Here is a 13,988-nt window from a genome sequence, read left to right on the forward strand (position 1 = left end):
GAGCGCTTGCTGGCTCCTCTGGGACGCCCCGGTCAAGCCATCCCCAAATGGGCCGTGACCCCGCCTTTGAAGGGGGCCCCCAGGGCAGCGGTGGACGTGGGGGCAGGGCGGGCGAGGGGAAGTTTTTCTTTCTCCCAGCTCGGGAGGGCTCGCCAGCTTCCCCGGGGCTTCACCTCCTGGGACAGCCTCGGGTTGGAGCGCCGCTGCTGGCTCTGCCGCGGCCGCCTGGGTGACGGAGGGTGGGGTGGGGGGTGGGTCGCTAGTAGCTCGGGAGCCAAGATCTGATTTCAGGGACCGTGCCTATGTGATGAGTCAAACCCCGCCGCTGGGCTGGGTCTGCGGCGGGGCCGCTGAGCACAACCCGCTGTGGTTAATGATTAATCACTGACCAACCCGCCTCCCGCAGCTCGGGTGGACCGGGTCGCTCATGTGCCGACAGCTGGAAAGGAAGGGGAGGGCTGCCAGGCAGAGCGCGCCCTAGGCGAAGAGGGGCAGAGGCTAGCGCCAGGGGCTGCTGGTTTCACTTCCAGCAAGCCAGTTTAGAACGTTCTTCCTCCGCCCTCTCCCCACCTCGCCCCCGCCACATACACCCAAACCCCAACACCCAGGCGCCTCCTGGGCCTCTCCCAGGTTGGGCTGCTCCAGGAAGTTTTCATGAAAGCACCTGCAGGAGAACTCGAGTGAGATAAAGTCGTGCGCCCACGCAGGTGAGTTTGCAGCCAAGAACTCTGGGCTCTGCTGGGAGGAGAAAGGGAAGTTGAGGAAGTCTTTGGACCTGGTAGCCTGGTGCTCTTTCTCATGGCTTCACCCAGCAGCCCCGGCAGTGACTGCTCCCATGTCATTGATCACAGTCATGTCCCCGAGTTCGAGGTGGCCACCTGGATCAAAGTCACCCTTATCCTGGTGTACCTGGTCATCTTCGTGATGGGCCTTCTGGGGAACAGCGTCACCATTCGGGTCACCCAGGTGCTACAGAAGAAAGGATACTTGCAGAAGGAGGTGACGGACCACATGGTGAGTTTGGCTTGCTCGGACATCTTAGTGTTCCTCATCGGCATGCCCATGGAGTTCTACAGCATCATCTGGAACCCCCTGACCACGCCCAGCTACACCCTGTCCTGCAAGCTGCACACTTTCCTCTTCGAGGCCTGCAGCTACGCCACGCTGCTGCATGTGCTGACGCTCAGCTTTGAGCGCTACATCGCCATCTGTCACCCCTTCAGGTACAAGGCTGTGTCGGGACCTTGCCAGGTGAAGCTGCTGATTGGCTTCGTCTGGGTCACCTCCGCCCTGGTGGCATTGCCCTTGCTGTTTGCCATGGGTACTGAGTACCCCCTGGTGAAAGTGCCCAACCACTGGGGTCTCACTTGCAACCGCTCCCGCACCCGCCACCATGAGCAGCCCGAGACCTCCAACATGTCTATCTGTACCAACCTCTCCAGCCGCTGGACCGTGTTCCAGTCCAGCATCTTCGGCGCCTTCGTGGTCTACCTCGTGGTCCTGCTCTCCGTAGCCTTCATGTGCTGGAACATGATGCAGGTGCTAATGAAAAGCCAGAAGGGCACGCTGGCCGGGGGTGCGCAGCCGCCGCAGCTGAGGAAGTCCGAGAGCGAAGAGAGCAGGACCGCCAGGAGGCAGACCATCATCTTCCTGAGTGAGTCCCAGGCCGGGGGGCAACGCGTGAGCAGCTTCCCAACCTTTCCCCCGACCCGTGCCGCTGTTTGTGGCTCTCTCCAGGGGAAGGCTTGCCCTAGAATTGCACACTTCAGTTCACTGAAGTGGAAGGGTCTTGTAGCAGAATGAGGGCATTGCTCTGGGTCTCTGGGTGTTTCTTCTCTTTGTTTTGGGAATTCATGGTAGGTTATAATTAACAGGGCACTAGACCAGAATTCAGAAGGTCTGGATGTATTCCATAACATCACTGCTGTGACCTTTGGGAAGTCACAAAAAAATCTTTGGTAAAATGGGAACAATAATACTAGAGAATATGAGGGACAAATTAGGTAATGCAGGAGAGGTGAAAGTCCTTTGCAAAAGACCAAGTTCTGCAGAGATAAAGGGAACCGTCTTATCTGGCGCTTTTATCGGGAGAAGGCTTTCTTGTTCAATTAACTTTTGTTGGCCGGGCGCGGTGGCTCAAGCCTGTAATCCCAGCACTTTGGGAGGCCGAGACGGGTGGATCACGAGGTCAGGAGATCGAGACCATCCTGGCTAACATGGTGAAACCCCGTCTCTACTAAAAAAAAAAAATACAAAAAAATTAGCCGGGCGATGTGGCGGACGCCTGTAGTCCCAGCTACTCGGGAGGCTGAGGCAGGAGAATGGCGTGAACCCGGGAGGCGAAGCTTGCAGTGAGCTGAGATCCGGCCACTGCACTCCAGCCTGGGCGACAGAGTGAGACTCCGTCTCAAAAAAAAAAAACAAAAAAAAAAAACAACTTTTGTTCCCATTTTTCTCCTCCTTTGGAGAAAGCAGGCTGTGAGCAACACACACTCTCCGGCTGCTATTTTATTCCTTGGAGCCTCTCCTACCCAATCTTAAGATGTGGGAACTCTCAGCACTCCCCAGGGCTTGTGTTTCTGCCACTAGTGAGTCTGCTCCTTACCAGACCAGAGCAACTTGGCAGGACAGCCTGTTTATCTGATCCAGAAAATCTGGCTTCACCGATTCCTAGGATTTGAATAGTCTCCTCACAGACCCAATTCTTAGGCTTGCTTTCTAAACTTTTGTTGTGATACAAGTATTTAAAGTTGAGGCCTTGTCTATTTAAAGAGAGCCCATAGGTCTGTTGACCCCAGAGCCTTCAGAAAAGGGGCCTACTCGCTGGGAGACAAGGCTTTAATGGAGACACATGAAATGTGTGTGAGCAAAGGGTTTTAAAATATACTTTTTAGCAGACAATAAAAAGGGTGTATTGTGGGTGTGTGAGTGTGAGTCAAGAAGGAATAGCTCTAATAAACGTTTCCCTTCTTCCCTCTTCCCTGTCCCCTGTGGCATCAGGAAAAGGATGCTGTTTGTTTTGGTGTGGGCAACTGGGCAGCAGGTTCCAGGGACAGGAGGTAGACATGAGAAAGAGTTGGAAGGCACTTGGAGAGTGATGGAAAGACCTGGGTGTTGTCTCAGACCAGCCCTGGCTTCCAGTGTGTCGCTAATTGTTAAAAGTTTAGGGTCTAATTTTAAACCCTCTTTATTCAATTTGAAATAATCGCCCTAATAAATTTCAAGGTACTCAGAGGCAGCCATGGATAAAGTGGGTGGTGTCCCTGCTTTGTGCCCCCAGGGAAGTGGGCTTTGAGAGCTGTGGCAGGGGCTGTGGCAGGTGACCAGCTGACTTGACTTTACTCTGTGTCTGTGCAAAATGAGAATATTTGGTTGCTACTCCGCATTAGGGGCTGTGCCAGGTGACCAATATTTCCATCTTCTAGAGGAGGAATTTGAGACTTAGAGAAGACCTAGTTCAGAATCACCTAAGTGCAGCTCCGAGAGTCCCACTGTGCTTTTCAGGGCAGGGAAATACATGTCTGTCTGTGACTTTCACAGGTATGTGGTGAAAGGAAAATGAAACAAGGCGGGACTTTGACAAGCGTAGGTGAGCCTGGTGGCTGCTGCCTCTTAGGGCCAGCCGTTCTGGAAGTTGGAGTAGGTAACATGATCTTGGGACGTGGGAAGGGTACCCAACTCAGTCTATCACCCACTGGCTGCTACCACTCAAAATATTACAGGAAAGAATGGACATTGTATTTGCTTACAGCTTGAATGTTTGTTGAAATGCTAGTTCTCCCTTCCTCCGTAAACATTCCCTTAGGCGTATCTTAAACTGTAAGCTGTAATTTACACTGTAGTGTGAGTTAATTAAATTTCCTTTCTTTTTTTTGATTGGAGGGGACTGGCCTGAGTGGATAAGAATTAGAGGGTAGACAAGCATTAGCAAGTGGTCTTCAACTACCTCCCAGTCTAACTTAGGAATTAAGGCTACCTTTGACCAAAGGGAAAATCACTGATTTATCATTACTCTCTATTTTACTAATCTCCGTGTTTCCTGTATTTCTCTGAGTAGAGGTCTGTTCTTCCTGCAGTGGGTGTTCCAAGTTAAAGCCGGTCTCCATTTGCAGCATAAAATCAGAATGCTGCAGACTTTTATTTAGAGATGGATAGGACCTTGGAGATCGTCAGATCCCATCAGTAATTGTCTGGAATGAGTTTGTTCTTGCTGCTGCTCTCATTCTTTCCTTCTAGCTCTTTCCTTCTTTCCTGTACCAACTGTATATTAATCACCCACTGTGTTCTCAGCATAAAGATGGTTGAATGGCAATCAGGTGCTCAATGTGCGATAATGTCCTGGGGGAATTTACCGTTTGTATTTAGCCCATTTTCTCTGTGGTAGGTTTTCAAAGCAGTTCCCGCAAATGTCCTCCTCTCCCAATGAATTTCAAAGAGCTTTTAAAAATAGGAACCTCGCTAATTAACTCAAGTTAGGAAATAAATTAATGGAGTGAAGAGGAAGAAATCATGGCCTGCATTCATCAGATTAATACAATGCAATTTACTTTGTGAGTTTCATAAAACTTGTGCTTTGGGGCATTTTTAACCCAGAACAAATGAACATATAAATTGTTTACAAATCGCTGAATTTAATATAGTAATTTAGCTGTCTTTTTAGTATTTCATTTCCCAGATGGATCAAATTAAAATAAATATTTGCTCATTTCAAACATATTTTAAATTTGATGTGAAATGTAAATGGCGACATATCACAAGTAGTCCTTGGAGCTCTTGAGGCAATAAAGAAAACAAGACTGTTCCCCACTCGTCGTTAAAAATGCTAACTGCTGCACGACAGAAACAAAATTCATAAATCTACCCAAGATGAGGAAGCCCATGTAAAAAATATTAATTTTCCTTTCTTCATCTTTCACTACTGTGCCTCAAGTCTAGGCAATGTGCTCGGCTGGTGAATAATGAAAGCACATTGGGAACTCTGGGAGAGAAAGAGACGCTGGGATGCCTACTAGCTCTAAGCAATTTACAGGAGAACACAAAAATGATGCAAAAGTGCACATTCCTGGAAACAGGAGTGTCTTGTCTTGCCCCTTCTCAGCCCAGTGACAAATCAGTACTAGACTTGGTTCCTGTTTCAAGGTTATAGCCAGTGTGGCATGGTAATATTTCTCTGATGTCAGAACAGAGGTTGCTGGTCTGGATTTCTGCCTCTTCTGGAGAAAAGGAACTAATAATTTGATTATCTGTCCTGTCTCTTCAATGATGAGGATGGTCAAAATGAGGTTTCCTTTCAAGCAAGTCTTTCCGCAGACCTCCCATCTTCTCTTTCTGAAGTCTCCTTTGGAGTTGTTCTCAATGCAGATTGCATCCAGCTCTGTGGACACTTGTGTGTATCTATTGCACACATGGCTTGCTGTCAAGTGTCACCCACTCAAAGTGGAATGACAAAGTAATTTTAAAAATACATAGTTTTAATTTGTATAATAACTTTCAAGTGATTGGGACTCAGTTACAACTACCTCCTAGAGAACTAGAGGGCAGTGATTGGCTTTCAACTATAGTTATGAAAAAAGATTTTTACAATCATGAGGTTATTAAAGAAAAACATCATAGAAGCTTTGTAACTCTAGAATAATTACACTCTTTTGCATTCTGATTTGCTCTCCTGAGTCAGAAGGAAAGGGGAGGAGTTACATCTAGTGGCAGGCATTACACATCAACTTGGGTTGCTCATGTTGAATATGGACATTATTCATCATGTGTGTTTGGATGGAACAAAGGTTAAGAGTTGCTGCTGTAAAGAACTTATCTAAAAATCAGGTTGACATACATTTAGATGTTCGCGGTGTGGTTCAGGGAGAAGCAAAGAGAAGGAGCTCAGAATCACATCCTCTGGGTTTTTAGACCACAGAATTAGAGGTCAAACCAAACAGGGTCAGGGGAGAAAAAGAAGAGAGGGGAGAGGGGACTGAGATATTGACAGCGGGTCCTCTTTACCTGAGGACAATCATTACCTGAAAAGAACTCGTTGGTTCCCTTAAAGTGGGGTTGAAAACATGTGAAAAGAGGTCTCATTGGGACTTGAAAGTGAAAATTATGAAAAGAAATTTATTTGTGTGTTACAAATATAAGTTATGGTTACAACTATATATTCTTATAATGATTATTCAGAATGAATCCAATGAGGCTTGAGGGCGTACTCTTTGTAACAAAACCATCTGATAACCTTTGTGTTTCATTTTCTCAGTAATATTATAAAAAGGGCCTCTCTTCATTCTTTGCTATTTAAATCACCCACATGGAAGCACCTATCCTTGCATTATCCTTGTCAGTTTTCTATTCTTTCATAATTATCTGGTCTGATTCGAGCAAACCTTGACTGTCAGTGGCTCGGCATTTGAATCATCTTTTTCTTCAGCTTCTTTTTCATTGACTTCATGAAATTCCGTACCCTGTGTGTAGGCCATAACCAACAATACAATTACTTTAAAAACCAATCCCTATACTCTACCGTATATTTGGTATTACACAGAAGTGGACGCCTTGAAATGCTTTGAAAGTGCCCATGAGAATTTTTAGTTATTTTCTTCACTAGGTTTAGTTATTTTCTTCACTAGGTTAAATGCTGGTCTTACAATCATGTTTTAATCATGAGTTTTCTTGGCAAAGGCTTTTTATTTGATATAAAAGGATATGTCAACACAGTTTTTGAGGGAAACACCTTCAAAATTAAATTAGTGACTTTTTTAGTGTAAGACATTATTTTGACTCAAATGTTTCAGTATTTCAGAAAAAAGTTTTGCCTCAAATATTCAGATTATCACCTCTATTCCCTTTTCCCTTTATTGATGTATATGTGGCTATAATGATATTTTATGTTTATTTTTCTCTTTGTGATAGCTGTCATAAATTGCAAGTGTCCTGTGATCAGCCTGGCAGACAAATATCATAATGCTGCGTTATTTTTATAATTAGGCTGTCTCAAAGATTTCATTTCTCTGTTGGAGAGATGCATAGTTTCCGAGGAAGGGGAGACTGGAATCCCAGTCCCCACTGATTAGCATGCCTGTTCATCTGTCAGCCTCCTTGGATGCTGAAGTGTAATAAGAAAGCAGAGGCCTCAGTTGCACAAAGCATTTGGCTTATTAGTGCTAAAACCATTCAGAATAAGAGCCATTTGCGAGTTGAGACACCACAGTGGAAGAATATTGAACTGGGAGTCAAGGAGCCCCTCTGGCTGTACAAGGCAAGATTCCCGGTCCACCATTTGGAGGACACTGTCGACTCCTATCCCGTTTCCCTCTGCACATTTCCCCTGCCAGGCTGCAGCCCTGGGACCACTCAACTCACTCTCCACCTCTAGTCTTGGCTATTTACTGAGCACTGGTCATCCCTTGTGCGGCTCATTCTTATGAATGAATGGTGTTCAGCCTCACCTGGGCCCCGCCCTCTGGTGGACACCTTCCTTTGCAAGCACTCTCAAAGAGCTCTGCCTACCACGCTACTCTTTCTACTTTGTTTCCAGCAAGCCTGCTCTCTGCGTGAGGGTCCTTGACTAAGGTATCATCACTGGAAAAATCTCCATCTATTCTTGTCTGTGTCTGGGCTGATCACACTGCAGCCACTGGGATCTTGTTGACACCCCCATCTCTGACCCCAGCAAAGTAAAGCCAGTCAGTGGTTTCCCATGGCTCTTATGTCAACTACAGACAAAAACTCTTGACATAAGGCCCTCATATCAGCTGCCTCTCCAATTCTATCAAGTGCCGTTCTCCCCTTGTATTAATCTGCTCTGGCCAGGGTAACAACATGCCACAGACCGGACGCCTTGAACCATAGACATTTATCTTCCCACAGTTCTGGAAGCTAGAAGTCTGAGATCAAGGTGCAGCAGGGTTGGTTTCTTCTGAGGGCTTTCTCCTTGGTTTGCAAATAGCTGTCTTCTCATTGTGTCCTGACCTGGCCTTCTCTGCGCATGTGTTCTCCAGGTGTCTCTTCCTCTTCTTACAAGGATGCTGGTCTTGTCAGATTAGGGCCCCACCCTTACAACTTTATTTTACCCAGATTACCTCCCAAAGGCCCAATCTCCAAATACAATCACAGCGAGGCTTAGGCCTTCAACTTGTGAATTTGCAGGGGACACAGTTCAGTTTATAACACCCCTTAACTGCCTGATTCCACTGGGTTCCCTTCAAGTTCTTCAGGCGACCATGACTGGCCCTCTTCCCCCATGCTGCCTGTGTACAGGCTGTTTCCTCTGCCTGGAGTGCTTTTCTGTCTTACTCTACTCTCTACCTGCTCCCCAGTTCCATCCGCTTCCCCAGGTTAATATCTTTCTGCTCTCTCAGATCTCCCCAGGGGAGCTGGCCCATTCTCCCTGACTTCATTAAGCCTCCCAAAAAACAAGACTCGCAGTTGTCATTTGACATTTAATTGTTCAATTACTTGATTAATGTCTTCTAATTCCTTGAGGACAGGAGCACACCCTAATTTCCCTCAACACTGTACCTCATTCCAGCATAGCACATACAGGTGGTCAATGAATATTTGTTGACTGAACAAATGAATGAATGAGCCTCAGCTTGGAATTGAGAAGCAATGTTCTGTTTTCCCTTGGGCATGCATGCGTATGGAAGTTTATCATTCCTCAAAAGTGTTCTGGTTCATCTGAACCAAAGGTGCTCTCTTACAAAGGGTTATGAGTTCTCTGAGGCCTCTGAAGTCAAGCCATCATGGAAAACATTTAAGATTTGCTTGCCCCTGAGCAAATGAACACTCTGTGCTGATCAGACCCTGAATGTTAGCTTTAACCATGTATACCTGCCGGAAGTAACCAGGAAATGAAAGTGATTTCATAGGGTGGTGAATGGTCCTTGTTAAACCCTGTTGAACAGGATGTTAAATGCAATGATACAACGCTAAACATGATATCTTAGCAGGCTCTTTCACCACTTGTTAACAAGGGGGTCCTCAAGGTAATGAGGATGCAGTGGGGGTGACATTTTGAAAATAGTAAACCCATGTGTTTATATGTCCACCTTAAATTGCATCCACTTGCAGCCATCTCTCTCAAGGGTGAGCCACACTTATCACCCCAGGGAAGGAAAAAGCAGATACTGCCTGGGACAAAGCTGTTGCGGATCCATCCTGGGTTCAGAGGATGCAATTCTTGACCTCTTTAGCCGGGCAATTATCTTGAAAGCCAGACTTTGTGAAGGATGAAAAAGGATTGCCTAACTTCATACCTCTCCCTTTAATGTATCATGAGCCCAGCCTAGTGGACTAAATCAGCCCGTTCCAGATGAGACCATAGCTAAGGGGTTTGGAATTTATCCTTGGAAGCCATTGGAGGGCTTTAAGAAGTAAACAGCACAGTTGAATTTCTAGTGCTGCCCCTAGAGTGACAGCATTTGTTGCATTGCAATTTGGGTCAAAGTACAGGCCTGGCTGTGTTTATAGAATAAAAAAACAGACAACCTTCATTGGCACACAGTCCTGGTAGAGCAGCTGGCACTGGTGAGTTCTCCTTTCCGTTAGGCAGACCTCTGGCCCTTGGTTTCCCCAAGTCTCGCTGCTGCCACGGCCCTCCATGGCCAGAGAATGACGGCTTCCATTCAGCAACTCCCACTTTCCCAGCACGGAGGCCCAAACTGCCCCCACGTTGCTCAGGTCCTGCTTAGGAGGTGGCAGTAGGGAGAGAAACTAGGTCACAGTAGCTCTCACCTGTCATCTCTATTGCTCAATGGTCTATTCGTTCTTCAACGACAATCTCCAGCTACGACCAACTCATATATCTCCCATGAAAAAACTTCTTACCACTTACACTAGCATTCTGCATATGATATATCTCAATGCCTCTCACTTCTTCTGTGAAGCCTTCCTGGACTACGCCAGCCTACACTGATCTTCCTGTGCGTGGTGAGCCATCTTAGACATTTCTCAGAAGGGGGCACAGATGATGTCTCCTGACTATATTGAAACTCCCTAAGATCAGGGACCCTGCACTGTTGTACATCTTCAACCTTCCTTACTGGGCTGGGGGCACAGTGGGCATGCACGGCTTGAGAGATTGATGGATTGAAGTTCTCTGAGAGAGGCTCCTGCTCCTGATATGGAGGAAAAGCACCCTCACTATGATCCTCAGGAAGCTCTCTTGCTTCTACCTGCATTTCCTTCTTTCCCTGTGCTAGGCAGAATTCTGAAATGGCCTCCAAAATGCCTGGTCCCCAAGGTATACATATCTTCTCCCAGTTATTCAATCAAACACTAATCTAGTGTTGCAAGGAAGGGAAGTAATTAAGTTCCCAAATCTGTTGACCTTAAAATAGGGAGATTTTCTGTGTGGGTTTAACCATGTCACATGAGCCTTTAAATCTGGGTCTAGAGGTCAGAGGCAGGACAACTAAGAGAGTCAAAGCATGAGAGGCATTTGACCAGGGAGAAATTATCTGTTGCTGGATTTGGAGATGGAGGGAGCTGGCAGAGAATATAGGTAAGTTCTAGGAGCTGAGCACCAGCAAGAAAATGGGCCCTGAATAAGCTTAGAGGTAAATTTCCCCCCAGAACTTCTAGAAAAGAACTCAGCCTGGCCTACACCTCAAGAACCCAGGCATACCTTGCCTGGATCTCTGATCTACAGAATTATCTGCTAATAAATAGATGTTATTTGAAGCCACTAAATTTTTGACAATTCACTATGTACCAATAGAAAAACTATAGGATTCACTGAACTCTACTAAAGGAGCTCCCAGTTAAACACATGTCCTGCCTTAGTTATAACTTCCAAGACAGATTCAATCTCCAGAAGCTTCCCTTTGAAAAGTCTCACCTTCCCAGAACTGCCTTTGGCCCAGTCATTCACAGATCCACCAACCACTTATTGATCACCTGCTCAGTGCTGAGTGATCCGGAAGTTTACCAAGATCCTGGATACCATGGAATGTTCAGTGGACTTTTAGACTGTCATTTGGAGAATTCAACATTTGTGGGCTTGATTTTTAGAATGCTGATGCCTTGAGAGTCAAAAAGGAAAATAGTATTGAATTGATCTTATAATTACCATCCTTCTGGTAGCTCTATTTCCTCACAGTCTGGCACTGACTAGGTGCTGCATAAAGGTTTGGTGAATAAGCTGATGCCTGGGCAGCTCTACTGCTTCCCAGAGTCCTCCACGCCAGAAGGAAGGTGCCTGTATCCCTCATCATTTGGCTTCCAATGGAAAAAGTGTGTCAGGGAGGAAGCCAACCCTGGTGCTGAAGCAAGTCTGAATAAGAGAAGTGTCTTGGGCTAACAAACTTTATCATTTCCTGATTTTAGAGCCTTTACTGATTTAGAAACTTGACAAAAAGTCTTGTTTGTACTTACTGAGCGTAAGCGCTATTCCGGAAAGCAGAGGGTTTAACAATCAGGTCACTGCTTTGCACACCTCAAAGGTGGCTGGGTAGTTGGAGAGCAGTGGTGTTACTGGTACCTAACAGACAGATCGGGAGGCAAGGCTGCAACATCAAGTTGCCATTGTACTTGTTCAATGTCTAACTGTCCATGAAACTAACGGCATGCAGAAATGGGGGCAGGCCCAGCTGGGGGCGATGAAGCTCATTAAACTTGCAGAGAGAAGCCATTCTCTTCCTCTAGTGAAGAGGAAAAAGATAAAGTCTGCTTTAGAAACAAAACACTTTACACAGGGTGCTTGGGCCAGAGATGAAGTCATTTGACTTTATATATTCTTTTTTTTTTTTTTTTTTTTGAGAAGGAGTCTCGCTTTGTCATCCAGGCTGGAGCGCAGTGGCGGGATCGCGGCTCACTGCACGCTCTGCCTCCCGGGTTCATGCCATTCTCCTGCCTCAGCCTCCCGAGTAGCTGGGACTACAGGTGTCCGCCACCTCGCCCAGCTAATTTTTTTTTGTATTTTTAGTAGAGTCGGTGTTTCACCGTGTTAGCCAGGATGTCTCGATCTCCTGACCTCGTGATCCACCTGCCTCAGCCTCCCAAAGTGCTGGGATTACAGGCGTGAGCCATCGCACGCGACCTGACTTTATACTATTCTATTTGGCTTTATATATTATATTATATTATATTATATTATATTAGTTATATATTGCATGAGTATGTAATATAATAAACATATAATTCTTTGGAGACATGATATACTCAGCAGAAATAAAATTTCTAGCATATTTTTGGGTCTACTTTCTATATGCTGCCATTCTGAAGGATTAAATATCACATCGAAATAACAGCTACATCTTTTTTTTTTCTTCAGTCACATTTGGAAGAGGAGGATAGGAAGGAGTCTCACTATGTTGCCCAGGCTGGAGTACAGTGGCTATTCACAGGCATGATTATAGTGCACTGCAGCCTTGAACTCCTGGGCTCAAGCAATCCTCCTGCATTAGCCTCTTGGTAGCTAGGACTACAGGTGTGCACTACCATACTCGGTTTTTAAGCTGTACTTTTAAAACATATTTCAAAGACAGCTGATGGGTTTTTACTGTTTTTCAAGTTCAAGTTTACCCTTGATAGGGGTGACAAATGAGTCACCTTGGTGATTGAAGCTTGCTGTAGATACCCTCTAGAGAAGATGAAAAAAACTTCTGTAGGAACCGGCTGTTCTCCTTAGACCTGGGGTTTTCCTCATTATTGGATCTCTTACAAACTCACTTCCTCCAAGAAGCCTGCCTGGACTGACTTTACCCTTCTCTAATTATTCCAGCACATCTTCACATTTCATTTGTTCATTCATCAAGTATTTATGAAACCTCAGTTGTGCTTATTATCATTTGTACCATAGAGATCAAAATGCTGGTTCCTCCTCTCAAGGAGCCTAATACTTGTCTCATTGGGACATCAAAGTATAAAGGCAGAGCCTTGGAGAAGCCCAAAAGTACTGCTTGAGGCAGGGTCTGGGTTGTGGCTGTTTACGAAGTAAGCTAGTTCTATTAAACCTTCTGCCGGAAATTTTAATAGACTAACTGGGCTTCACCCCAGATATTTTGTTACAGTCTCGATATTCACAGTATGGTCCAGGGACCCGCAGCACCAGCATCACCTGGGAAATCATAAAAGGCAGAGTATTGGGCCACACCTCTACGAGTTGAATTGTAATCTGCATCCTAAGGAGACCCCTGGAATCCCTATGCCCTAACATCAGGGTATGAGAAGCACTGATCTACAACACTTAGCATGGATTATTTAATGTCAATACTAGAAAAGGGTGAGGCGGATTACAAGGTCAGGAGATCGAGACCATCCTGGCTAACATCGTGAAACCCCGTCTCTACTAAAAAAAATACAAAAAACTAGCCGGGCGTGGTGGTGGGCGCCTGTAGTCCCAGCTACTTGGGAGGCTGAGGCAGGAGAATGGCGTGAACCCGGGGGGCGGAGCTTGCAGTGAGCCGAGATTGCGCCACTGCACTGCAGCCTGGGGCACAGAGCAAGACTCCGTCTCAAAAAAAAAAAAAAAAAAAAAAAAAAAAAAAAGGGTGAATTGGGAAGGACTAAACTCCCCAGTTGTGATAAGAACTATCAATCACTTTTACGTAGTTGTAACAGGTGGGAATTGCTCCATGACACTTAGGCATAAAAAACGTTGCATTATTTCTAAAAAGAAACTTAAATCTGGCTCCAAGCCCTCATTTGGAAGGTGGTGAAAATTTTACTCTTAGTCACGTTGGGGATTGGGGTTTCCCCTTTCTCATGTTGTATCAAAATTCAAGGGTCTTATGAGATGCCCAGAAAATGAGGCATTTGGTCCTTTGTTCAGGTTCTTCCTGTTGCCCCTTCTGCTCTATGATTCTGCTGCCAGGGCTGGCCAGAGCTCTAGGGCCAGCCAGCCAAAGGGCCGGCCTTTATATTTTATCTTCAATCCTCATAGTATCATTAGCATGAGGGTATCGTTATCCTCACTTTGCAGAACTGCCTGAGGTCATCAAACATTGAGATTAGAGCTGGGATCTGGCACGTTTCACAGTCCATGTTCTTTCCCCAAG

At 45.8% G+C, this 13,988-nt stretch overlaps 1 protein-coding gene across 2 annotated transcripts; it reads left to right on the plus strand.

Annotated features, from left to right (window-relative positions):
• The first annotated feature begins 286 nt into the window (after positions 1-286).
• LOC105492531 (G-protein coupled receptor 39) lies at positions 287-13,328 on the plus strand. Of its 2 annotated transcripts, XM_011759726.3 has the most exons (2): positions 287-707; positions 852-13,328. In XM_011759726.3, the coding sequence occupies exon 2, from the start codon at positions 925-927 to the stop codon at positions 1,801-1,803; it is 879 nt and encodes a 292-aa protein (XP_011758028.2). In that variant the 5' UTR covers positions 287-707; positions 852-924; the 3' UTR covers positions 1,804-13,328. The 2 variants fall into 2 exon arrangements, with proteins under 2 accessions (XP_011758028.2, XP_011758027.2); XM_011759725.3 differs by having other exon boundaries at positions 287-13,327.
• The last annotated feature ends 660 nt before the right edge of the window (positions 13,329-13,988 follow it).

This window comes from Macaca nemestrina, chromosome 11 (assembly GCF_043159975.1).
Source record: "Macaca nemestrina isolate mMacNem1 chromosome 11, mMacNem.hap1, whole genome shotgun sequence".
In the NCBI taxonomy this organism is placed as follows: domain Eukaryota; kingdom Metazoa; phylum Chordata; class Mammalia; order Primates; family Cercopithecidae; genus Macaca; species Macaca nemestrina.

Coding starts and splice junctions, on each gene's coding strand:
- LOC105492531 (XM_011759725.3), top strand. CDS start 799: ATGGCTTCACCCAGCAGCCCCGGCAGTGACTGCTCCCATGTCATTGAT.